This window comes from Hyperoodon ampullatus (assembly GCF_949752795.1).
Source record: "Hyperoodon ampullatus genome assembly, chromosome: 5".
NCBI classification, from domain to species: domain Eukaryota; kingdom Metazoa; phylum Chordata; class Mammalia; order Artiodactyla; family Ziphiidae; genus Hyperoodon; species Hyperoodon ampullatus.
This window is the reverse complement of record NC_136918.1, coordinates 107700133-107724959: the sequence shown is the minus strand read 5'-3', so window position 1 is coordinate 107724959 and position 24827 is coordinate 107700133. Positions and strand designations below refer to the sequence as shown.

The 24827-nt window shown below is 33.3% G+C and overlaps 1 protein-coding gene across 7 annotated transcripts in view; it reads left to right on the top strand.

The window, feature by feature from the left end:
- The window catches only part of CADM2 (cell adhesion molecule 2), a gene marked incomplete at both ends in the record, with an annotated part of 1071386 nt that overhangs the window by 984891 nt on the left and 61668 nt on the right, over nt 1–24827 (top strand). For 5 of the 7 annotated variants that reach the window (XM_079704577.1, XM_079704579.1, XM_079704580.1 and 2 more), the window contains one exon: nt 5107–5285. In XM_079704577.1, coding sequence (XP_079560703.1) covers nt 5107–5285 — 179 coding nt within the window. Of the gene's footprint in view, nt 1–5106; nt 5286–24353; nt 24474–24827 lie in introns of all 7 variants that reach the window. The other 2 variants (XM_079704575.1, XM_079704574.1) reach the window with 1 other exon arrangement.

Sequence of the window (24827 nt, the reverse complement as noted above, 5' to 3'; positions counted from 1 at the left end):
CATACACAGTTGGAAGAATTAGAGGGATTATTACTGTGGCATAACTTTACAGAATAAATGCCCCAGTGACTAACTCAGGAGTTTCAGTGGATATTAGTAATTATGTTTATATCTAGTCCAAATATTAAATAAACCAGTAGTCTGAGAAAGTTGTGGCAATTCTTTCCAACACTAATTTATAAATAAGGAATTGTTAAAGATATCAGAGATTCTCCTATTAGATATCTACCAAACAGTGAGTCAATAAAAGTTTTTAAAAAGTATGTTAAGCTAAAAACAACTTCACCAAGACGTTAGAATACAAGAGAATAAATATACAAGCATATTTGGTTCCTTTTTAGGTACCTAAGAAAACAAAACATCTTTTTCAGCCTTATAGATTTGGTAGACAAACATAAATTTAATTTCATCTCGTTCAGAAGATTTTCTACTTTTAGTTGAAAATTAATTGCTTTGAAAGGGGCAACTCTCTGGATTGGCTATCTTAATATTCTTGCTGTGGAGTTATACAGTATTATCTCATGCCTGATGATGTGTCACTGTCCTCTTATTCCTGGTGCCTGGCTCCTACTCGTTTTCAGCCTTATCACGTAGAAACTGTAGACTGGAACCACTTTTTAAATGATCTCCTTTGGTTGCCTGAATAGCAGGGAAGATTTTTATTCATTTGCAGCAAGAAACTCAATCATTCTAGGTTCCAATTACAGAAAGCCTAGGGGCCCTCTTTATTAAGATGAAACACAAATTGTATCAAGACTTGCTAAACCAGTTAATATTTTTATGGTGAAGCTTATTTTATTAAGAAGCTTGAACATTTTAAATACTAATTGGAATATGTGTAGGCTATTTTTAATCAATGTGTAAACTCTAACCTCCATTTTGTTAAAATTGCATCTTATGATGCTAACTTTTTTTCCACCTTGAAGATTTATCATTCAGAGTACAATCAAGAATCCTGCAATGTTCAGTGTCAGGAGTGACTTATACTGCTATAATCTCCTGTTAACCATTTTTGCAGGTGTTTGTTCATTATTTCCTAAAAGAGAGAATTATTATTTTAGAAAAAAAGTTTTTTAAATACTGGCAACTTGAATAATTTTTCTAGATCTTTAACTTCATTTCCTTACACAAAATTTAAAATATATATCTAAATTTAATTACGTATTTACAGAGCCATGTGCTTTAAGATATGACTTAAAGCTTATGAACACTAACAGAGAAAAAATTGACAGTTTAGATTTGGGGAGTATAATTTTATTTATGGAAATGTATAGGTATTTGCATATAATTATATCTGTGTGTTTAAATTCCAACTTATATATGAAGAAATATTGCCTCTTAATATAATAAAATACTTCTATTAAACAGTATTTTAAGGATGAATTTTCTGAAATTCAAATTATCCTTAATGTAACTGTTATCTTAATGTTGGCCTCATGTGGCTTTGTAGAAAGGATGCAATTTCTAATTATTTCAGTTACATGCAGTTTATCACAATTTTATTGTGCCTGCTTTAGTCTTTAAATAATTTTAAGGATGTCTATGGTCCAAGGTTATCCAGTCTATCAGTTTTAAAATAAGAATTAGTAAATTCAAATAGCAGCAAGCAAATGAGGAACATATGAAGAAAGTTGAGATGTATTAATGGTTTGACTTTTATTAAAGATGCTATCAGAATGAGTTGTCTATATAATTGGATGATATAAATTATTGTATTATTCTAATGTTTTTAGATAACAAGCTTTTGCTAAAAAACTAAGTGACTTTTTTACCACATTGCTGATCTACTATTTTGATACAATTTACAATATTTATTATTATTTGGTTCACGACTTTTATTTCTTTTACAAAATATTGTCAGAAAAATATATATATATTCTTCATCTTAGAAAAGCTGTGGTAGTCATAGGCACCACTTATAAAGACCTATGTTCTAATTGCATTCACAACAACAAAGCATAAGTTTAACGTTTTCACCAAAATAAACAAATAATTAAAGTTTTTTTGAAAATAGTTTATAATGGTAAGATAAAATCTTGTTTAAATTTTAAAATTTTGACATAGAAGAACTAGGAATATATTCATCATGTTAGAACACAAGGGGTAGTGGGCAAAGCATTGACTATGGATTCAGACCAGGGTTTGAATATACCTCTAATCTTCTATATTATTATGTGCATTATATTTTTTAAAATGATACCATGTTCTTATGAGGATTATAGTAAATCTATGTAAAGTAACTAGGACATTGTCAACACATGGTGATAGATACTAATAACCATTCTTATCATTAACAATTACATAAGACTGAACTCTTTGAAGACAGGAATTCATGATTCATTTATCCTTTCTTCCCTGAAAGCAGGTTTTGAGAATTTTTTGCAAGTATTTGATTAAAGGAGAACTGTCAGTTTCTATGAGTTCAGTTTTTTCTTATATTCCATATATAAGTGAAGTCATATAGTATCCGTCTTTCTCTGTCTGACTTTTCCACTTAGCGTAACACCCTCAAGGTCCATCCATATTGTCACAAATGGCAGGATTTCCTTCTTTTTTATGACTGAATAGTGTTCCATTACATTTGGAATTTATTTTCTTTATCCATTCATTTGTAAATGGACACTTAGGTTGTTTCCATGTGTTGGCTATTGTAAATAGTGCTAAAATGGATATGGGTGCAGATACCTTTTTGAAACAGTGATTTTTTTTTTTCCTTTGGATATATACCCACAAGTAGAATCACTGGACCATATGGTAATTCTATTTTTAATTTTTTGAGCAATCTCCATACTGTTCTCCATAGTGGCTGCACCAATTTACATTCCCACCACCAGTGTAGGAGGGTTCCCTTTTCTCCACACACTCCCCAACAGTCATTACTTCTTTTCCTTTAGAAGGCAGCCATTCTAACAGGTATAAGTGTTATCTCATTGTGGTTTTGATTTGCATTTCCCTAGCTGTTAGTGATGTTGCGCATCTTTTCATGTACCTGTTGTCCATTTGTATATCTCCTCTGGAAAATATGTCTATTCAGATTATCTGTTTTTAATCAGGGTTTTTTGCTGCTGACTTGTATGAGCTCTTTCTTTATTTTGGATATTTACCCCTTATCTTATTTACCCAGACATAATATTTGCAAATAATTTCTCTCATTCCATAGGCTGCCTTTTCATTTTTTATGTTGCTTCTTTTGCTGTGTTGAAGCTTTTTAATTTGATGTGGTCCCACTTGTTTATTTTTGCTTTTGTTGTCTTTGCTTTTGGTGTTAAATCTGAAAAATCATCACCAAGACCAATGCCAAGGAGCTTCTTTCCTGTTTTAGGTTTTCAGGTCCTACATTCAAGTTTTTAACCCATTTTGAGTTGATGTCTATGTATAACGTAAAATAGGGGCCCAGCTTTATTCTTTTGTGTGTGGTGCTTCAGTTTTCCCTGCACTATTTATTGAAGAGACTGTCCTTTCCCCTATTGTGTATTCTTGCCTCCTTTGTCAAAAATTAATTGGCCGTATATGCCTGGGTTTATTTTGAGCCTTCTATTCCATTTATCTATGTGTCTATATTTTTGCCAATATCATACTCTTTTAATTACTCTTTTAATTACTTTTAATTACTCTTTTAATTACTATATCTTTGAAATATCATTTGAAATCAGGAAGTGTGAAACCTCCAGCTTTTTCCTTCTTTCTCAAGATTGCTTGCCTATTTGGGGCCTTTTGTTGTTGCATACAAATTTTAGGATTTTTTGTTCTTTTTATGTGAAAAATGCCATTGGAATTTTGATAGGGATTGCATTGAATTTGTAGATTGCTTTGGGTAGTATAGACATTTAATATTAATTCTTTCAATCTATGAGCAAAGACCATCTTTCCATTTATTTGACGTCTTCAGTTCCTTTCATTAATGTCTTATAGTTTTCAGTGTACAGATCTTTCACCCCCTTGGTTACATTTTTTTTTCTAAGTATTCTATTCTTTTTGATGTGATTATAAAATAGATTTTATTAATTTCAGTTTCTTATATTTCATTGTTGGTGTATAGAAATTCAATTGATTTTTGTCTATTGATTTTGGATCTTGTAACTGTACTGAATTCATTTATTAGTTTTAAGAGTTTTTTAGTGGAATTTTTAGGGTTTTCTTTATATGTTATCATATCATCTGCAAATGAAGACAGTTTTACTTCTTCCTTTCCAATTTGGTTACCTGTTATTTATTTTCCTGCTTAATTGCTCTGGCTAGGACTTCCAGTAAAATGTTGAATAAAAGTGGCCAGAGGCAGGAGTGAGAGATAGGGGAAATGGGTGAAGGTGGTCAAAAGGTACAAAATTATAGTTATAAGGTAAGTTCTGAGGATATAATGTATAGTATGCCAACTATAGTTAATAATACTGGATTGTATATTTTAAAGTTGTTAAGAGAGTAGATCTTAAAAGTTCTCATCACAAGAAAAAAAATAACTATGTGAGGTGATGGATGTTCACTAAACTTATTGTGGTAATCATGTGGCAACATTTACATATATCAAATCATTATGCTTTGCAGCTTAAACTAGTGCAGTGTTGTGTGTCAGTTATATCTCAGTAAAGCTAAGGAGGAAAGAAAAGAGATAACTTGCAGAAAAAAAAAAAAAAACCTCTAGAAGGATGAGGAAGCAGGAAAGATAAGGGGGAGAAATTTCAGGTGGTTTCAGGCAAAGCCATGCACCCACAATGGTGGCCCCAAATGCAAAGGTATAATTCCAGATACCTCTGTGGAAGGCTACTCCAGTAGCCCACAGGCAATCCTCCAGAGACCAGCAGGTATGAGATATTTAGCCACAGAATCTGGGCCGCAGGACGTGCTATCTATCAGTGACTACTATAGTGACTCAACTAATTAGCTCCATAATACATGTCTGCTTAGTTAAGGAGAATAGAATAAAATTATAATTTCCATACCTCCAAAATCTTCTGAGTGAGTGCATTATGATTATTTTGGTACCTTATAGAACTTAGCACATAGTTATCCATGAAATGGGTGTTAAATATTTATAAATTGCTTAATTAATTCACAGAATATGTAACATTTCATATATTTTTTGTTTATATGCATGTTTAAATCCAATAGGCCAGAACCTGTTTTGTGGACAAAAGATGGCGGAGAATTACCAGATCCTGACCGAATGGTTGTGAGTGGTAGGGAGCTAAACATTCTTTTCCTCAACAAAACGGATAATGGTACATATCGATGTGAAGCCACAAATACCATTGGCCAAAGCAGCGCAGAGTATGTTCTCATTGTACATGGTGAGTACCTTTTGACATTATTATACATGCGAGAATGACCTGAAAAACTGCTTAAATTTATCAAAATCTTTAGAATAATAAACAAATTTAAAAGGGTTTTCTTTTTCTTTCACAAGGACTTCTCATAAGTGTAAATATCTCCAAGATTCACAATTAATATGTTTCAAGTCAAACTAATAAAATAAAATTACAGCCTATACTCGAAATAAAATTTATATTTGTGAAAGTTTTTTTTATTATAAATATACTGTATAATATTTGGTGGTGAATAGTAAATCATATTAATGGTTTTCTTTATGTTTTACAAATAAATTCTTTAAATTATAAATCAGAATCATGAAAACAATATTTTCCCTGAGTTAATTTTGGTAGTATTATCATAAAAATATGCTTTATAATCACTATTACTAGTTTTACAAAGAGAGGTAGCATGTAATAGAGATGTAGCAAAGACAGAGGTGTACAATACTAGTGAAAACTGCACTAATTTCTTATGAACAATAATTTGAAACACCCACAGACATTTTTTTCTCCTCTGCAATAATCTCACAACTTGAGTAAATATAGGAAAATGTCAAAAAAAAAAAAAAATGCCAATGCCCGAGATTAAAAAGAATCTCTGTTTTTCCTAAACTCCAAAAGCCAGGACAAGTTGTTCATGATGTAGCTTTACCATATTGTTAGACGAAGATGAACTTTTCTGAAATCGATAAATATCACAATAAACAAAATTAGGTTTCTTTATTTCAAGACTTCTCAGAGTATATTTATAGGGTACAATGTGAATCTCCAAGAGAAAAAAGCATTAGAGAATGTAAGATTTTTCTCATATAGTTCACCAAGAAAACGTTTTTTTAAGACAAATGTTGTGTTCTACACAATATTACAGTATTTGAATGAGTACTGTGTAAACATTACCCAATGCTATAATAAATCCAATGGATCTTAGAAATCCTGAAGGGAGTACCTTTATTTGAAATCCTTCTCATGAGCCTAAGTATAAAATAACTGTAAGAAGCATGGGTTAATTTTATATGTTTCCAAAAAGGAATTTGGGTGATAAAGTCTAATTCTTTGTAAAGGGATTTAATTTTAGGGAAAAAATAATCCCATTTGTTTTTTTTTCCAAGATGTTTACTTTTTTATGAAACAGGACGAAATTGGAGAAAGAATGATGTATTAAAACAATTTACAACTTTATTTTCAAATTACCTTAGTGTCTGCCATTTCTCAGTTCTTAATAACACTTTTGTTCTTAAAGGCAAAGTCTTGCATTGAATAGACTTTCCACATATGAACATCTTGAAGATAACAGAGCTGAGAGAGTAATTTCTAGTATCTCATGAATTGTGCAAATTCCAGCTTTTGGGAAAGATCAGCCTAATCAAATTAGACTGATAAATTGGAATTAAATGTAGTAACCCCCTGTAGATAAACCCTACCAGGCTCACTGCCAGAGAGAATATAACAACCACTGAGTGTGTCAAGAAGATTAGTTAGATCCTTAGAGCAAGATCCAGGAGTAGCTTTCAGTTCGTGCTGACCTGGATGTTTAGATCCTGCAGTCACGGAAATGAAGTCTGATTCACCCTCAACTTGATAAGCGCTTGTCTCACCTAACAGTTTTGGAACCTGGGGCATGTTGCATAGCATGTCACATTGTGTTGAAAGCAATATGACATAAAAATATAGAGAATTAGTAGGGAAGTGACAGAAAAAATAATATACTTAGATGAAAAGTATGTTATTTATTTTTTTAATGTAATTCAAGTGGAGAAAATTCATATGTTTTCTCAGTGTTTGCAAGCTAGCCAACAGCATGATTCCCTAAATAGCCAAGCTACCTTTAGGTAGTTGGCAGTTGACATATTTCTGATAAATACTTCTCTGAGCACTTTGTAAGAAGTCATTTTTGGCTTTGCTTTTTGAACTACAATTCATCAAAAGCACCCCATAGATTAATGCTATTCATGCTACTGGATAAATGCTGTGAAGTTCAACAGTGTTTTACCTAGGATTATTGACACAAGTAATGAGAGGCTCGATGAAACAGTGAAACCATATTATACTGTGTTTAAAAAGGGCTAAAATTGGGTTCATTACAAAATAAAGGTTTTTTTCCCTCCTTTGTGCACAGGGTATAATGTTTCATTAGTCACTGGTTGTATAAATATAAAAAGCTGCTCTCTTCTGTTAATGGTTTGGCTGTTTCAAAACCCAACTAAATGGTGAAATTTGAGTGGTATTTCAATCTATAATGAATGCTGTATGCATTTCGGAATGGAGTGATAAGTGATCATTTGTGAGAACTTTACCCTTTAATCTTTTACACCAAGTTTGATTTTACATTAGCTGTGATAATTTAATATAGCTCTAGCACAGAAGGGCCTTTCATGAGCTGAGACTGTCTTTGATTCTACCACAGTTACCTAGGTTCTATTGATTCTTAACTTTATGGAGGTCAGAGCACTTTGCTGTGAAATCATCTGCTATCTAGGTACCATCCTAATGGTTAGATTTTATTCTTTGGGTGTCAGTGGAAGTGCATTATTTAAATGTTTTCACATTTAATTGTTAACAGCACTGACTTTGTATGTCATGGACACTGGAGTGTTCCCCCCACCCTAACCCCCATGATACCTTTACAAATTTAAACATTACAATTTCATATGGTAATTTGAAACTGCCAGTCTGGTTCTCACTCTCAATGAAAGGCCTAACAAAATTCAGTACATGTATACAAATACCTGTAAGATAAAACATTACACTTTTGGGGCTTCCCTGGTGGCGCAGTGGTTGAGAGTCCGCCTGCCGATGCAGGGTACACGTGTTCGTGCCCCAGTCCGGGAAGATCCCACATGCCGCAGAGCGGCTGGGCCCGTGAGCCATGGCCGCTGATCCTGCGTGTCCGGAGCCTGTGCTCCACAACGGGAGAGGCCGCAACAGTGAGAGGCCCGCATATCGCAAAAAAAAAAAAACCCAAAACATTACACTTTTGAAACATTTGCACTGTAAAGATTCCATTAGGAAAAAAGGTACCATTTTTTCATTAACAAGCTCAACAATGGAAAAATTAATCTGTTAAATTAGTAGCCATAGTGATGCTATTAATTCCTGTGAGCACAGTAGTTTTTTTGTTTTTTGCTTCTGTATAAAAAATATTGAAGTTACTCTCATGTTTTTATTGTTATCATGCTGTTTATTTCTTTTGAATGGCTAATTACTTCCATATTAATGGTCTTGAAATATGCTGTTCCATTGCTGTTTTTACTATTTGGAGAACTCAGATCAAAGGAAATATTCATTCATTCACCAAATAAATATTTAGCATTTATTCACTGAGTGCAAATTCACTATAGGAACAAAGGTGAATAGCACTCAAGAAGCTTAGAGTTAAACATGAACGATAAGCATTCAAGTAAGTATAGTACAAAAATCAAAGAGTTATAGGAGTATGGATATACAATGATGTAGATATTCAGAGTTTGTGCAACATGGTCCAAGTGTCTGGAATTAAAAAAAATTAGTAACACAGTACTCCTGGATTATTTATAAACAATCATAAATAGAAGTACCCGCCAGTGCCAGGTACATAGATATATAATAAATAAGAGTATTATTAGTATAATATTACTAGTAGTCTTATGATACCTTAAGGCAATCTCAGTCCAGTGCTCTGGTACAAAATTTACCCAAAGGTTGTGTACAATTTACTGCCCATAGTCTTCCCTGAATGGTACCCAGAGCATAAATTAAGTTATCCCTATTGAAGAATGAGAAAATTCTATATTTTTGTTAACTAAGCAATAGAGAAGATCATACAAAATCAACACTATAGCAAATTAGTAATATAGAGAGAGTAGGATAAAAGTTATAATCACCTTTGTTTCTCTGATGCAACATCAAGTTCAGAAAGTTTAGGTAAAATATCCTCTCTTTAAAGAAATGCTACTCAGATCTGCATCTTTTAGTATAGAGATCATAGAAGATACCTATTCATCACACAAGGAATGGCTGCAGAGAACTGAGAATGACCTGAGACTAATCTTATTTTGTGGTTGGGGACAATTCAAGTCCTTATATTTATTTGTCATCCACTTATTTAAAATGTATTCTTTTGGAAGTGTCAGAAATTTATAGTACCTGGGAAATTTTGAAAGAATATCTATGAAGAGTGGAAAACATAAATTACCACTTCCCTCCAAATCCTATACTTCTTCCTCCTCAACTATCCCAATGCCTTTGACCTCCCTTCACACTCATGCTAGAGAAAAGCATAACCACACCTCAGAATACATATGGAAGATGGACAGTGGTGCTGGAACTCTTTTACTATCATTTGCCTTCCCCAGAATTCGGGAAGAAATACAGTAATACAAGTAGAAAAAATGAGTAACTTATTTCTTCTTCTGCCAGTAGCTGTGCTAACTATGGCAGGTCCACACTGTGGAGAGGAGTAACAGGAAGTCCAGTGTGAGCTTCAGTGGAGAGGGCACTCCACTTAGGATCCATCTCAGGGCTGTCTCACACAGTCATGGCAGAGTTGAGATGCACTATTCCAGAACGTTGTTCATGATACTCACCATCTCTCTTCAAATTTACTGTTCATATTACCATAGTAGCATTTATGTGAAATTTTAAATTATCTTACCACTACTTTTATTCCATTACTTCACTGTTTTTGACTTACAGAAATAAGCTTTTATAACAATTCATTACTTCTTCATTATCTTAACTCTTGCTATTCTTATTTTGAATAAAATTACCCTCTATGCACCTTTCCACATTTTTACTTTTCTTTATATGTACATATTTAGCTTTTTCTAGCAAATTTCATATGTATGACCATATAAAAACAAGTAAAATTTTTCATAACTAGTATTATTATTATAGTAGAAAGTGAACTAGTATAAAAAGCTTGTTTATGTAATGCCAATCTGTTTACTGACAGTTGCTGAATTTGTATCCCTAAAATATCACTTGACAGTTATGGTTTGTTTTATATATTTGTTCATGTATCTATTGAAATGAGTACTGATGAAAAATGTGATATTGCTTTTTGTTTGCTTGCTTGTTTCCAGGATAATTTACCTCAAAAATAACACATACATAGAAAAAGATCCATCACATTTTATTGTTAGCTAGTAAGAACAATTATAAAAATAGTGTTTCAGGTTTTTAATTTTTATAGTAAGAGAGAATATTACTGCTAGAAATATCTATGTGTTTTCGTTTAGTGAAAGGTATCAAACTATTAAATATGCCTTTCCAGCTTTAAAAAAATTGATACAACTGCTACTTTCATTTCACTTTATTTTTATTGTTTAATAATGAGTGTCAAAATTATGCAGAGACAGAATGTTGTACACCAAGATATTACAGATTCCTGCATCAAACCAAGCTTCCAAACTTTGTTGTTCATTTAGATACCCATCTCTTTCAGAGACTAGAGGTAAATGCAGATTCACTTCCCATCCCAGGTGCTGATTCTTCCTTTCAGTCAATTTGCTTACCATGGGAGAGAGGGAAATTGAGTCATGGAGGGTAGCCTTTCTTTCACTTTAACACACATTTCCAAACCATCTGTTATCTCCTTCAAATACTTAACTAAGGTATAAGATATAAATTCAATTGCTTTAGGGTTTTAGTTCCTGATCCTAAATTTAGCAAAATAAATAATACATATATAGGTGCATGCCATACTAATTATGAAACAGATTAGGAATATCCTAAAGTAATATCCTAAATTTGTTTTTAAATTTGACTTACTCTAGAACTAAGCAAATATGATTATAATAAATACTTTCCTAGTCTTACGGTATATATTTTACATATTCCTTCTATGATTATCAATGATTTGAAAGCTAATGAGAACTCTCAGTAACTAAAATTAAGAGTGTACTTCTGTGCTTCATAGTAAATATGTAGCTAGACTAAAAAGTTGGCAGTCACACTTACATTTACTGTATAATTATCCAGCAACAAAACATTTAGAAACATTGAGAGTCTACATGATTTTTTTTGCTTAGCTGTGCTGTTAGAAAAGGTAATACAGATCAGAATGGAAATAAGAGAGTGAATCTTTGAGCTCAGATGAGTGGGTGGGGAGCAGGAAAGAGAAGACTGGATTAATGGACAGATGTACAGCCAGCCTAGCAAACATTTGAAAGGGATTCAGCTAAAATCTGTTTCCTCACATGGAAACAGACCTACCAGTTGGTAAATTAATTCTGTGTGCTCATAATGAACATTTTTCCTTTGGAGATGCTTTCTTTAGAAGCATAGATGGAAAAATATATGGTCTAGGAAGAAAAGGATAGAAAAGACATCCATGTGGAACAACAAAGAGTGCACTGATGGAAGAAGTCTATGTCTGCTGCTCTCATCTCTAGTTGAGAGTTTCCAGACAATAAACTAGTTGGATGAGTCTTAAAACAGTACCTTCTTTAATCGCTGAGATAAAACATAGCATCTCTGGACATGAATAAGCAGGGAGAGCTGTGATGCCTGTGGGAAAGGAGTACTTCTGACTGGATGAATATGCTGTTGAACTCTGCAGAGAGAAGTGGAATGGGATCAAGTAGTGGAGACAGGGGCACTGCTTTCATTATAAAGCATTTTGAAAAGTGGATATGTACAGGCATACTCAACACGGAGTTGAGGCTAAATTTCATCTCTTTAAGATGAGCCTAAAGTGGACAAAGTTTAACCTTTCAAGGTAACAATTCATTGAGATACCACTCTGAAGTAAATGTTTCTGTGGTACCTAGATAGATCACTGACTAAAATGTCCACTCGGAAAACCCTCATTTCTGTCTGAAGGGAAGAAAGACTCCACCACCGAACAAATCCAACATTTAAAATGTTTTCCCTTGCAGTCTTTATATATGATCTTTTCTGTCAATTTCAGTCAGGTAAGCAGAACAGAAAGGTTATACCCGTGGCACTTAGTCTTTCTAGATTTTTTTTATGTGCAAAAAAGGCTACATTATAGTTTTATATAATGTAGAGAGCTCTTCTCCCCAAGTATATATGCATTAATTCGTTAGAGAAATGACATCAATATTCAATCGCCCATGGGGGGAAATTTTTGGCATTCCTTTTTAGAAACAGTGGCATGCCTAACTAGAAGAAGATTTTACATAAAATCTGCTTTGTAGCTTCTTACAAAAATGTAGTTTTCACAAACATTGTAACAACATATCACATACTTGTTCCAGAATCTAAGAATTATCCTTGAATCCTCTCTGCCCTTCTTTCCAATTCATCAGCAAGTTCTCTGGCACTGTTTCCACACCATTCTCCCAGTCTCATATGACTTTATTTTAATTCTCTGCAGGGCATTTATCATTATTTGGTATTTTAGTTGTATATTTGATTGTAGATATGTACATGTATATGTATATGTGTATTATACACATGTACATATATTGTATATGCATGCATTTATGTGCATATATTATATGCACAAAGCAGAAATCTTATCTTGGAACAGTGCCTTTAAGTAGCAGGCAATCAAAAATATTTCTTTAATGATTAAATTTTTTATCTCCCTGTTTCTCTCTTTCAACAGAAGAAAGCTTAATAAAATAATACACATATGTATGTATAGATACATATATACCTACATAAATATTCACAAACCCATATTCACATACACACACATATATACACATATATACCTAAGTGTATATGTGTGTATGTGTGTGTATACACTGCCCTAACTTCTGAACCAAATCAGCGTAATGATATTCATTCCTTGGTCACCAAAATCAAGACCTTTAACTTTCATCCAATATTGGGAAAATAAGTGAGATGTATTTACTTGGCAATCCATATGTAAATGGCGCCTTATGGATTTAAGCAGTGCACAGTATGAATAACTGTGTATAGAAGAATTCACATCTCCAATAGAAATCTTTGAAATTAGGAGAGTTTTGCAATTGACTTCACATGTCTGTTTATCATTTCACAAAACTCTATGATGATAGCTAACAAAACTGGATTTGTTTTTGGGGAATCTATATCCTTTCTCTTTATTTTAATATATCATTTCTTATAAAGATAACATTTATCTTTAAATGTAAAGAGATGTAAAACCTCTCTGAGGCATGGCCTGAAAATCCACATCACAATGATATTACTACTAGTAATATTTTACTATTCCAGGAAATTTTTCTTGAGTATCTGCTGTATATAACGTGCTAGGCCAGGCACTGTAGATCCTATAATAAATAAGTAAACACTCTCAATTATGTCTGGACTTCTTAGTAAAAATAAACCAGTGAGGTGTTTTCACTCATATGTTTTACCATGATGCAATTTCACAGATGTTTCAAGGTCCCCTCATTAATTGTAATATTTCAGGAGACATAGCCAGGAGAATATGAAATTCCACAATTAGAAATATATTACTTTGGTAAAATGTTCACTTCTTTATTGAGCCTATATTTTAAAGATAAATAATTTGGGGAAGGTTATCAATCTGTGTCACCAAATTCCATGTGGGAATTAGTTTATTAAATAAGCTTTTTTTTTACAACTTTATTGGAGTATAATTGCTTTACAATGGTGTGTTAGTTTCTGCTTTATAACAAAGTGAATCAGTTATACATATACATCTGTTCCCATATCCCTTTCCTCTTGCATCGCCCTCCCTCCCACCCTCCCTATCCCACCCCTCCAGGCGGCCACAAAGCACCGAGCTGATCTCCCTGTGCTATGCGGCTGCTTCCCACTAGCTATCTATTTTACGTTTGGTAGTAGATATATGTCCATGACACTCTCTCGCTTTGTCACAGCTTACCCTTCCCCCTCCCCATATCCTCAAGTCCATTCTCTGGTAGGTCTGTGTCTTTATTCCTGTTTTACCCCTAGGTTCTTCATGACTTTTTTTTTTTCTTAAATTCCATATATATGTGTTAGCATATGGAATTTGTCTTTCTCTTTCTGACTTACTTCACTCTGTATGACAGACTCTAGGTCTATCCACCTCATTACAAATAGCTCAATTTCATTTCTTTTTATGGCTGAGTAATATTCCATTGTATGTATGTGCCACATCTTCTTTATCCATTCATCCAATGATGGACACTTAGGTTGTTTCCATCTCCGGGCTATTGTAAATAGAGCTGCAATGAACATCTTGATACACGACTCTTTTTGAATTATGGTTTTCTCAGGGTATATGCCCAGTAGTGGCCTTGCTGGGTCATATGATAGTTCTATTTTTAGTTTTTTAAGGAACCTCCATACTGTTCTCCATAGTGGCTGTACCAATTCACATTCCCACCAGCAGTGCAAGAGTGTTCCCTTTTCTCCACACCCTCTCCAGCATTTATTGTTTCTAGATTTTTTGATGATGGCCATTCTGACTAGTGTGAGATGATATCTCATTATAGTTTTGCTTTGCATGTCTCTAATGATTAATGATGCTGAGCGTTCTTTCATGTGTTTGTTGGCAGTCTGTATATCTTTTTGGAGAAATGTCTATTTAGGTCTTCTGCCCATTTTTGGATTGGGTTGTTTTTTTAAGGTTAAGAAAGACCTTGCTTTTGCATGAGAACTCTGAATTCTAGGGTTACAGGTGATAGGAGGGCATATTGAAAGTGGAGTTCAATAGGCATTTCTTCACACTTCTGCTTAACATTATTCTTAATGTTTATTAGGGATTATCTGTTGTGGATACATCCAAGAGACTCTATTTATTAATATGCTTGCACAAAAAGTATCTACAAATAGCCCTTGTTGGTTTTAAGTTACAGGATAGCAAGTTTATAATAATATTTTTGAAACACTCCCAAGTTCTCCTTTAATTTTCATTTAAATAAGCTTTTATATTGCAATATTAAGTATTCTATTTGAATGCATTTTACTACCTTTAAAAATCGATCAGACAACAAACATATATGTGAAAATTAGAATTCACTAGAATTAGTGCTGTGTAATAACTTCCAATTTAATGACAGCATTTTTTAACTTATACAAATTGGTAACGTAGCACAGTAGAACAGTTTAGTTAAGCCTTAAGGATATTTAGTTCAGGATTCCAGAACCCACTGTTACTGTTTTATGGAATTTGTGTATTAAATAAGAAGAATCATTTATGCATAAATGACCAGGTCTAAACTCTGTTTTTTTAGATGAAGAAGCATAGATTCAGAGGGATCAAATTATAGGCAAAATGTCTCTCAGTTATTTTATCACAGAACCTTAATGAAAAATCAAATATCCGGATTTTTCAATCAGTAATTTTCTACTATATCATACTTCCCCTTGTGTATATTTATATTTGATTTAAGTTTCTCTTCTAATGGGTGACAGTACTATTCTCTCAAAGGAAACTGTCATCCTCACAGAACTTAAAGTGTTTGATCAAATCATCTGATTTACTTTTTGGTAAAGCACTTTTAGGAAAGAACTCCCAGTATGGAAGTAGGTGGAGCTAAATGGTATGGAATCATCCACTTCAAGGGTATTTTTTTCCCACTTTAAATTTCACTTTCCTTTGTCAATTTGGAATGTAAAAGAGTATTTTAAAAGAAAAAAAATGCATACTTTTTTTCAAATGACAAACTGATTTTATTCATCAACTTTTCTTGTAATTACGTATGACTTTTGGTTACCACCTACAATTTAAAATTGCAGTGCTTTTTATTTTTCTTTTTTTAAGAACAGCTTTTTTTTATTGTATGAGGATTCCATTTAGTATGTGAAGCCAGTTGAAGCTATCAGAGGAATGAAAAGGGATGCATTCAAATCTAATTTTTAAAAGGGCTCCTTTTTATGAAGCAGACGAGTTTACCATACAGCTCTGGAAGAAGGGGCATGCTCTGGCTAGTTGAGGCCTTGTCAACCTGGTGGCTGTCATTTAAGTAAGAGCCTTGGTACTGTTATCCATTCTTATGCTATAACCCAAATAGGCTGCTACATGTAGCTGAATATAATGGGAACAGATAAATGTCCTTCTCTGCACAGGCAAAAAAGCAAATACAGTAAACTTTTCCTCTTACAATTGCTTCCAATGGCAGAGCAATTATCAGTAAAGTTAAGGATGCCTGTTATTTTTAGAATTAAGATATGTGAATAACTTCTTTCAAAAAGACACTTCTTACCTTAATACTTCTAGTATACATCGAGTTCTGACTAATAATATTCCATTAATAATCTTCTATATCTCCACTAATAATGCTTGGTTTGAATTCACTCTTGATTATCCTGGGACCACCCAGGGGAGTTAGTGACATAAAGCAGAAAGGAAGTAGACATATGGAGTCCAAACTAAATGGTAGCAGTTTTTCTCCCGATTGAACACTAGTACTTAGAGAGAAACAAACAGCTTGGGCTTCTGGGACTCTTTAGACTTAATTTTGCTCTGAAAATCCATTCTGAATGGGCCAGAATGCAATTTTTAAAACGAGAAACTGCCACAAAACAAAAGAGTTTGACAAGTTAGAAATTATTGTACACTGAATTTGTAGAGAACAGAACATACCTTTAACCTGAAAAGCTCGTTATTGGAAAAAAGGTGCTGTACCACTCTTCAGTTTATTGTATACAGTGCTTGTTGGAACTGATTTCATTTTGACAAGGTTATACAGAATCTGTTGTGCTCTAATAAGCTCCAATAACAAAACGTGGTTGCATTTTTCGAATTCCTTCATTAGGATGTGAAAAAAAGGGCCCCTTTTCTATTATTTTGAATTGGATATTGTGATTTAGAGATCTAACACTTTTAAAAACATTGAAAGACTGCATTTGGAATATAAGATTCTTCAGTATGCTGCATTTTAATTTTTTAAATAATTTTTTAGACTTGAAGACTCTTAGCAGGAATTCCTAAAAATTACCTCATAAACGGTAAAAGGAGGAGAGAGGACAGTCTTTTACAGAGATTAACCATGTGTAAGGCTCAATTACTGTCTCATGTTATTAAAAGTGGTACCATTTCCTATCTATTGACAACATTGCTATTACCACCAAAAGATGCATTATTTATAAAGCACCAGTCAAATTCAAAGCATAGAGCTAGGTACCCTAAGGAAGCACAGAAATATACCATGGAGTTGATGTCTAATTCTTCTGTTAGCTTATCATCTTATTGGTTCATTAAAAAAAAAAAGAAAAAGAAAACACTAGTAATCATTAAGTGCCAAGTGAAAGTGATAGCCTCCCGGTTTTCAACCACTAATTTCATGAAGAGCTCTGATATGTATTCTGTTTACGGTGAACTTTATTATTAATAAAAGTTAGAATAGTTGAGTGTATTAATTGATTATATTAATTAGAGAAAATTTTTAAATGTTACCATAGTGCTACACATGTATTTTGATAAGTAGGGAAGGAGAGAGAGAGCTATGTAGCTAGTGAGAGATACATAACCCTGGGTGTGTTCATAGTGGTGTGTCATGAATGTAAATATCTTTGTCATGGCAGAGGGGTATAGATAACAAAATGAGGGAAGCAGAGGTAAACTCAGAAAGCACAAAAAGTATTCAGAGAAGGGAAATCAGTTGGGTTTTATTTGGTCAAGGAAGTCTTCACAGAGCAGGTAGGAATCAGGCTGAAACTTGAGAGTGGTGTTTCACTAGGTACATCAAGAAAAGGGAGACGGGCCTCCCTGGTGGCGCAGTGGTTGAGAGTCCGCCTGCCGATGCAGGGGATACGGGTTCGTGCCCCGGTCTGGGAGGATCCCATATGCCGCGGAGCGGCTGGGCCCGTGAGCCATGGCTGCTGAGCCTGCGCATCCGGAGCCTGTGCTCCGCAACGGGAGAGGCCACAACAGTGAGAGGCCCGCGTACCACAAAAAAAAAAAAAAAAGAAAAAAAGAAAAGGGAGACTATTCTAAGATGAGATTGGGTGATACTGAGGGGTTGGGTCAGAGTAAATTTGTCCCAAGTCAAAATTATATTTTTAAAAACAAAGACAAGTTGATTTATAAAGATTGAGCTTACAGTTTATTGGAAAGATAGGTACATAAATATACATGTCATGGTCATATAATGTATAATAAACATGTGTAGAGGTGTGTGCAAAGTGCTTGAAAGCACACTGAGGGAAGGTATTAAGTCTACAGAATTGGGGGATGCTTTACAAATGAGATAGTATTTAAACTGGACTTGAAAGATAGACAAGAAAGAGAAAACTAATGTTGTGAAACAGTATGTGGCTCTGAGAATATGGCAGCAAAGAGAACAGAAAGAGCTGAGTCTAGAACTTGAGGAAAGCACTTGTGTCAGGGAAGAGGTCTTGTGCTCCAGGCTTTGTTTTTCTGTTTATGTTAACTTGGTACTATAAGAAATAAAGAAAAGAAGCCAGGCATTTATATGCTCTGAAGACCTCTAGCCCATGTTGTTCCAGAAAACCATAACATTGAGGTATCTCAAGACAATGGTGGGTGCAGTTTGGAGTTCACATCAGAGTCATGTAGGTTAAGCAGGAGACATGGTGGACTGATGAATTTATCATAGCAAAGTTTAGCCATGGTCTCCGGACACAAAGAGTTTAGTTTCCTGATTCAACAGCTTTGTTGTGTGAGCTAAAATTGTGTTTCTGCAAGTGAATAAGTTCTTACAGAAGTAACCCACAGTATTTACACTGCATTTATTTGTAACCCAATATTCACTCACATGAGTAACTTTTGCAGCCTACTTAGACTTTGTCTGCACTAATATACAATTGTGCAATTGACTAGATTTGGGGTTCTGTCTGACATCATTGAAGTACTCCTGAATTTTCCTTTTATGTCAGAATAGCACTTCATATATGTTACAAACAAAATGAAAACTGTAATTTATTTTAATTCACATCTTATGTGTAGGTAAAACTATAAGCAAATATTTTCATGCCTGGGACCTTTATTTTTCTCAGTGTACTATCAATAAAAATGCTCAAATTTTTCCTTTAAAGGACATCCCTGATTTTAGTATGGATACTATAGTTTTCACTAAAACTATAAAGTTTTATATAGTGAGTCATAGAACTCTATGAATTAATTTTAATATCTTACTTAAATCATGAAGCTATTTTTGAAAGATTTATCCATTTTAGTATATAGTAAATAAGTAGTCCCTTAAGATTTAATGTGCTAGGCAAAGATTTTAAACACATAATCACAATTTCAGAGAATCTGGTGTTACACATTTGTATATATTGTATATATTGATAAAAATTTGTAACAGCTTGAAAATATTTTTATATCATATTCAAACAAATTTCTTATTAACTAGAATATGCTTTTATTTCTGATTTTGAAGAACTTTATTGAAATTTCTCTTGTTTGGATTTAAATTATATCTGAATAATTTATCTATATTTGCTAATTTATCTGATCAGATCTAAACTAAAATTAAAAAATAAAATCTAGCTATTTTCACTTTGTGCACTTCTCAAGATACCTTTTTTATGCACTGCATATTTTATCAATTACTAACTTCATTATTTATACTTTAACATCTAGAAAATATATAATACAGTAAATTTCTTTTGTAAATTGTAAATGCTGAACTTTTTATTTTAACCATTTTTTTTCCAGGCAAATTCAACAGTATTTGATTAAATTCACATGCTCTTCAAGGAAACTGACAATAAAAATTTGAGCCCATCTTTGTATTGTGGAAAACAGAGATGAAATATCATTTAGTAAATTGACTGACCTGTCTATTAGACAGTTATCATTCCTGAATTTTAATATTCATAAATTGCATACCATTAATCTTTCTATTTTTTATTTATAGTTATCTTAGTGTCCATTTAAATCATAGGATGTAAACATGTAAGACATATATTAAAATCTTCTAAATTTAAGTCATATTCAGCAAATTACTTGTAATATTAATGTGATTGAAGATTATGTGGCTTTATAAACAGAATTAGTAAATTAATGTTGAACCAGGAGTAACTTACTTTTATTATGTGTGTGCACGTTTGTAATTCTTCTGCATATGAATCAATGTATTTTTATTCTTTGGAGAGATAAAAATGGATGTGTCTTAGGGGACAAAATGACCTGCAATTTCTATCCTGTACTATATTTGATTGAGTATTCTTTGTAGTAACAACATAATGTTTTTTAAAAGGTACAGGATTTTAGATACCTTAAAACTAAGGCAAATTATTATTACTCATGTTTTCAATTTTGTATTTCCTTTTGAAAATGTAGCTTCCTTCTCACAATCAATGTTTAAATAAAAGGCCAAAAGTGAATGCATCAAACCAGGACCTTTAAAATAATTGATGAATGTTTCCAAATGTTGCCACTCATTTGTAGGATAAAAACTAGAGAGGTGGGTGTTTGGACTTAGGAAGACAGCTCTGAATTTTACTAATTTCTGCCTTGACAAGAGTTACAATCAGACAGATAAAATAAATGATCTTAAGATGTGTGTTAGAGAAATTTCTCCCTCCATTATACTTAGGTTTAAGAAAATATTCTCTATAATATAACATATTTATACATATATATACATATGTGTGTAATTTTCAAGATGAGGAAACTCTATCTCAAAGTTCTTTCATCCATTAAGTGGGGATAATAATAGACAACTCAGAAATTTGTTGAGATCATTCACCACTGATCACAATGAGAGTTATTTAGTGAGCCCTCCTGGTCTTACATCCTTTCTTGGAACGTCTCAAATCAGTTGAAACTGGAGAGAGTTCATAAGGTGGTGTGGAATACATGAATCTCAGGTCAGGCTCACACAGCTTTCAAAGTTGCAGGATATGTAGGCAAAGATTCATTTTGTTAGCAAGGAAATTTATTGAAGAAATAATTTTTAGGTTGTAATCTTGAAAATGTATCCTTCAGAAAATAAAAATTGTCTGTATTAAACACAGAGAAGAATATTTTTTTGAGCAGAAGTAATGAAATATTTTAGTTCTATATTGACTAGTTGACCTGTCAAAAAAGTGAACTTATCTAGATCCCCTAAAATATGTTTTATTTTTATAATGCTATGAACAAATTCATTTAGTAAACTTTTATTGACCTTCTAAATTGTGCTAGGTTACCAACAATAAAGTAGGCAGAGTTCTATTCAAAGATTAATTGCCAAGTGAGGAGACTGACAACAATAAAATCAGAACAATAGAAAGTTTAGGTAAGAGAAATACCACACAATTTCCTTGGTCTTTCTGAGAATTCCAACTAATTCCAACTAATCTTACATTGTTGAGTTGTAGTTGATTCTGATTAATCTCCTGGTATTGAATGTTAAGATTATTTCAACTTTTGCTATTTCACAATAGAGTTGAAATAATTGGATGGACATGAATGTGTGATAAAAAGAAAGAACAGAATGATGAAACCTTCAAAATTTTCACAAAAATGAAAGAGTTTAAAATGTTTCAGAACATGTAGGATGAAATAATGTTATTAGTGATTAAAAATATGTAGCAGTGGGCTTCCCTGGTGGCGCAGTGGTTGAGAGTCCGCCTGCCGATGCAGGGGACACGGGTTCGTGCCCCGGTCTGGGAGGATCCCACATGCCGCGGAGCGGTTGGGCCCGTGGGCCATGGCCGTTGAGCCTGCGCGTCCGGAGCCTGTGCTCCGCAACGGGAGGGGCCACAACAGTGAGAGGCCCACGTACAGCAAAAAAAAAAAAAAAAAAAAAAAAAATATGTAGCAGTGACTGGGACAGATTTGTTATTTGACAGGTCATTTTCTTGACCCAATTGTCATATCGGCCAAGGTTCTTTCCATCAAATTTCTTTTAGCCAGTTTGTTTTTAGGTACATATGAAGTCAAGGGGAGAAGATGAGAATGATGAGCAGGTAAGCAGGAGCCAGACTATGAGTCAGTAATGGTTAGTGGTGTTATCTCATCTATCTGGACCCTGTAGAAGACTCTAGGACATTTCTCTTAAAGTGGATTGACAATTATTAAAACTACCCATTTTTAAAATGTTTTTTGAGTATTAGCCTGGGGGACAAAACCCTATATATCATGCATCTTCATATGGGAAATAGGATATTGTTGGTTTATATAAGAATGCTTATGAAAATATATAGACTATCTCCAAAACAAATCAGAGTTAATTATTACCCATTTTGTTTATATGAAGTAAGGAAAAAAATCCAAACAATATGGGTTTTTTTGGCTTAAAAAAAGAATAGAAACACCAAAGTCTGTTATTTGCACTCCAGAATCAAATAATATAGCTGGTTTTGAAACACTGCTTTTCAGATACAATGAAATTTTATTCTAACCCATTGTCTGATAGCAAATAATGTAATATTTTATAATCTGTGATAGGTTTGGTAATCTTGGGTTCTTTCCATGGAGTTTTAAAGGACTAATATTATTGCATATTCTTATATTTGTTAGCCCCGGAAGATATTTCCCTTTGCACTAATGAAATACATATATTTTGAGATCCTAATGAGCAAATGATTTTGCTAACAGACAAAGAATGTATTATTTTCTATTTTGGAAATGCGTGAAAATTAAAATTACTTTTTTTAAATTTAGAAAATGTCTTTCATTTACCTCCAGCCTGCCTAAACTATTTAGGAAAGCTTACAATGAAAATAAGAAGTTATTATAGAAATTAGTAAACAAGAAGCATATGTGCACATATACATAATATTTATTCATTTATAATGTTGTTGAAGTCAGTTCTACTTTATGATCATGGTAATCGCACTCCAGGCAATACCCATTTTTTCTAGTGATTAATGTAGCACAATTGGGTTTTCAGAAGGTTGTTTTCTTAATGTGACTGGCCAGGAAACAGGTGTAAACATAAATACCAAAGATAAGAGAGTGATCTCATGCTGTTTTCTGATGTCTCCAGCATAGAGAATTCAGCAGGTTAAAGTCTGAGGATTGAGTAGGGCTATTTATCAGAAGTAAGGAACTAGAAAAAATTTGGTGTGACTCAGAGACTTTAACTGAGAGAATGACAGGAAGCTTTTTAATAGCAAAATAATCTGTCAAACACTCTGAATATATAGGAGCTGTGTAGCAAACATGTGAAATCAAACCCCAGCACAGTAATTACAGGTAATTTGTGAACTGTTTCTAATTTCCTCACTGTGTAAATTATATGCCTATCCACTTGAGACAAGATTTGACTCTGAGAATCTTACTGAAGTTCTCATTGCTTGACACTGGCTATATTGTTTCAGTGTTCTCTATGCTGCTTTTCAAAGTTTTAGCTGCTTTTGAGTGAAAGGAAGGAAGATTTTGATGTTAAACTCTAAGCTATTCTCTTTTTTATGTTCTCTGTATTTGAATCCACTGTCAACTTTTGCCAACTTCGACTGATTAGGGGTTGAATGTTCTGGTTCAGATATATGTTCAATAACTTCTCCTAGGTATGCCAAATAAAATAAGTCATAAACAGTTCAGAATATTGAGTTCCATGCTAGTTGACCCAATACTTGTTAAAGACTCCTAGGTACTGCAAAATTGTTAGAAGGCGTTACCAGCTAATCAGGGTAAGAATTATAAGATTCTAAACTGTACATTAACACCGTTTGTGAGAAAAGGAAAAGCAAAATAATGGTAATAATAATAGTAACAATTGGCTTATTTTTTGTTTGTATCTAAAGATTGCTTTCATCCTATTTCCTATCATTGTTTGCCTAAAACAAAATCAGAGTATTTAACACGCATATATTCATCCATCGTTAACATTTCTTTAATCTTATATGGTGGTGTTATTTGTGTTTATTTTCTGTTGTGTTATTTCTTTGTTTACTTCTTTGACAAAGCATGTCAGTTTCTGTTTTACCTCTGTATTTTGCTACTGCATGTCAAACTTTTTAAACGACTCAGCGAACGAATGAATTCTTGTCATTTTAAGTTTTACTCTAAATATTGCAGGCAATCTGCTTATAATCAAACATTGCTCCAAGTTTTTACTTTGTGTAGGAGCATGAAAAATCAATGAAAAACAAAATGACAAGAACTGCGTGGTACCGCCAGCTTTGTACCTGATATCTGTTTAAGCCTGTTAAAAGTTAAACCCAAATAAGATATATGTATTTGTAATTTGAATCATTTGTGTTTCTCTTTTGTTTGCATGATATGATTTTGTTTTATATTTTTTTTCCACTCACCAGATGTTCCCAACACTTTGCTTCCCACTACTATCATCCCCTCCCTTACCACTGCAACAGTCACAACCACTGTAGCCATAACAGCCAGCCAAACCACATCTGCAACATCCAGCAACATACGAGGTACAGTATGCTTCTTTGTTATGGCCTGGGAAACACATTAAATAGAGCTTTTAAAGGTTTTATAAAGAGTAGAGGAGTAGAGATCCAATTTTACTTACTTCTAAGAAGTAATTAAGTCACCTCAGTTACTATCAGTTAGGGTTGTTGGAATAAAATATGAGACAAGATAGTACATTTTAATTTTTCTTAGTGTCAATTATGACTCTTATGAAAATGTTTCAGAATATAGGTTGAGAATATATGGAGCTCTGCAACATTGAGAGTTTAAAATGTGAACATGGGACACTGTTTTTATTTTTTTCCTTACCCTATAAATGCAAAGAAACAAGATGTTCAAAAATGCAGAGGTAGTGT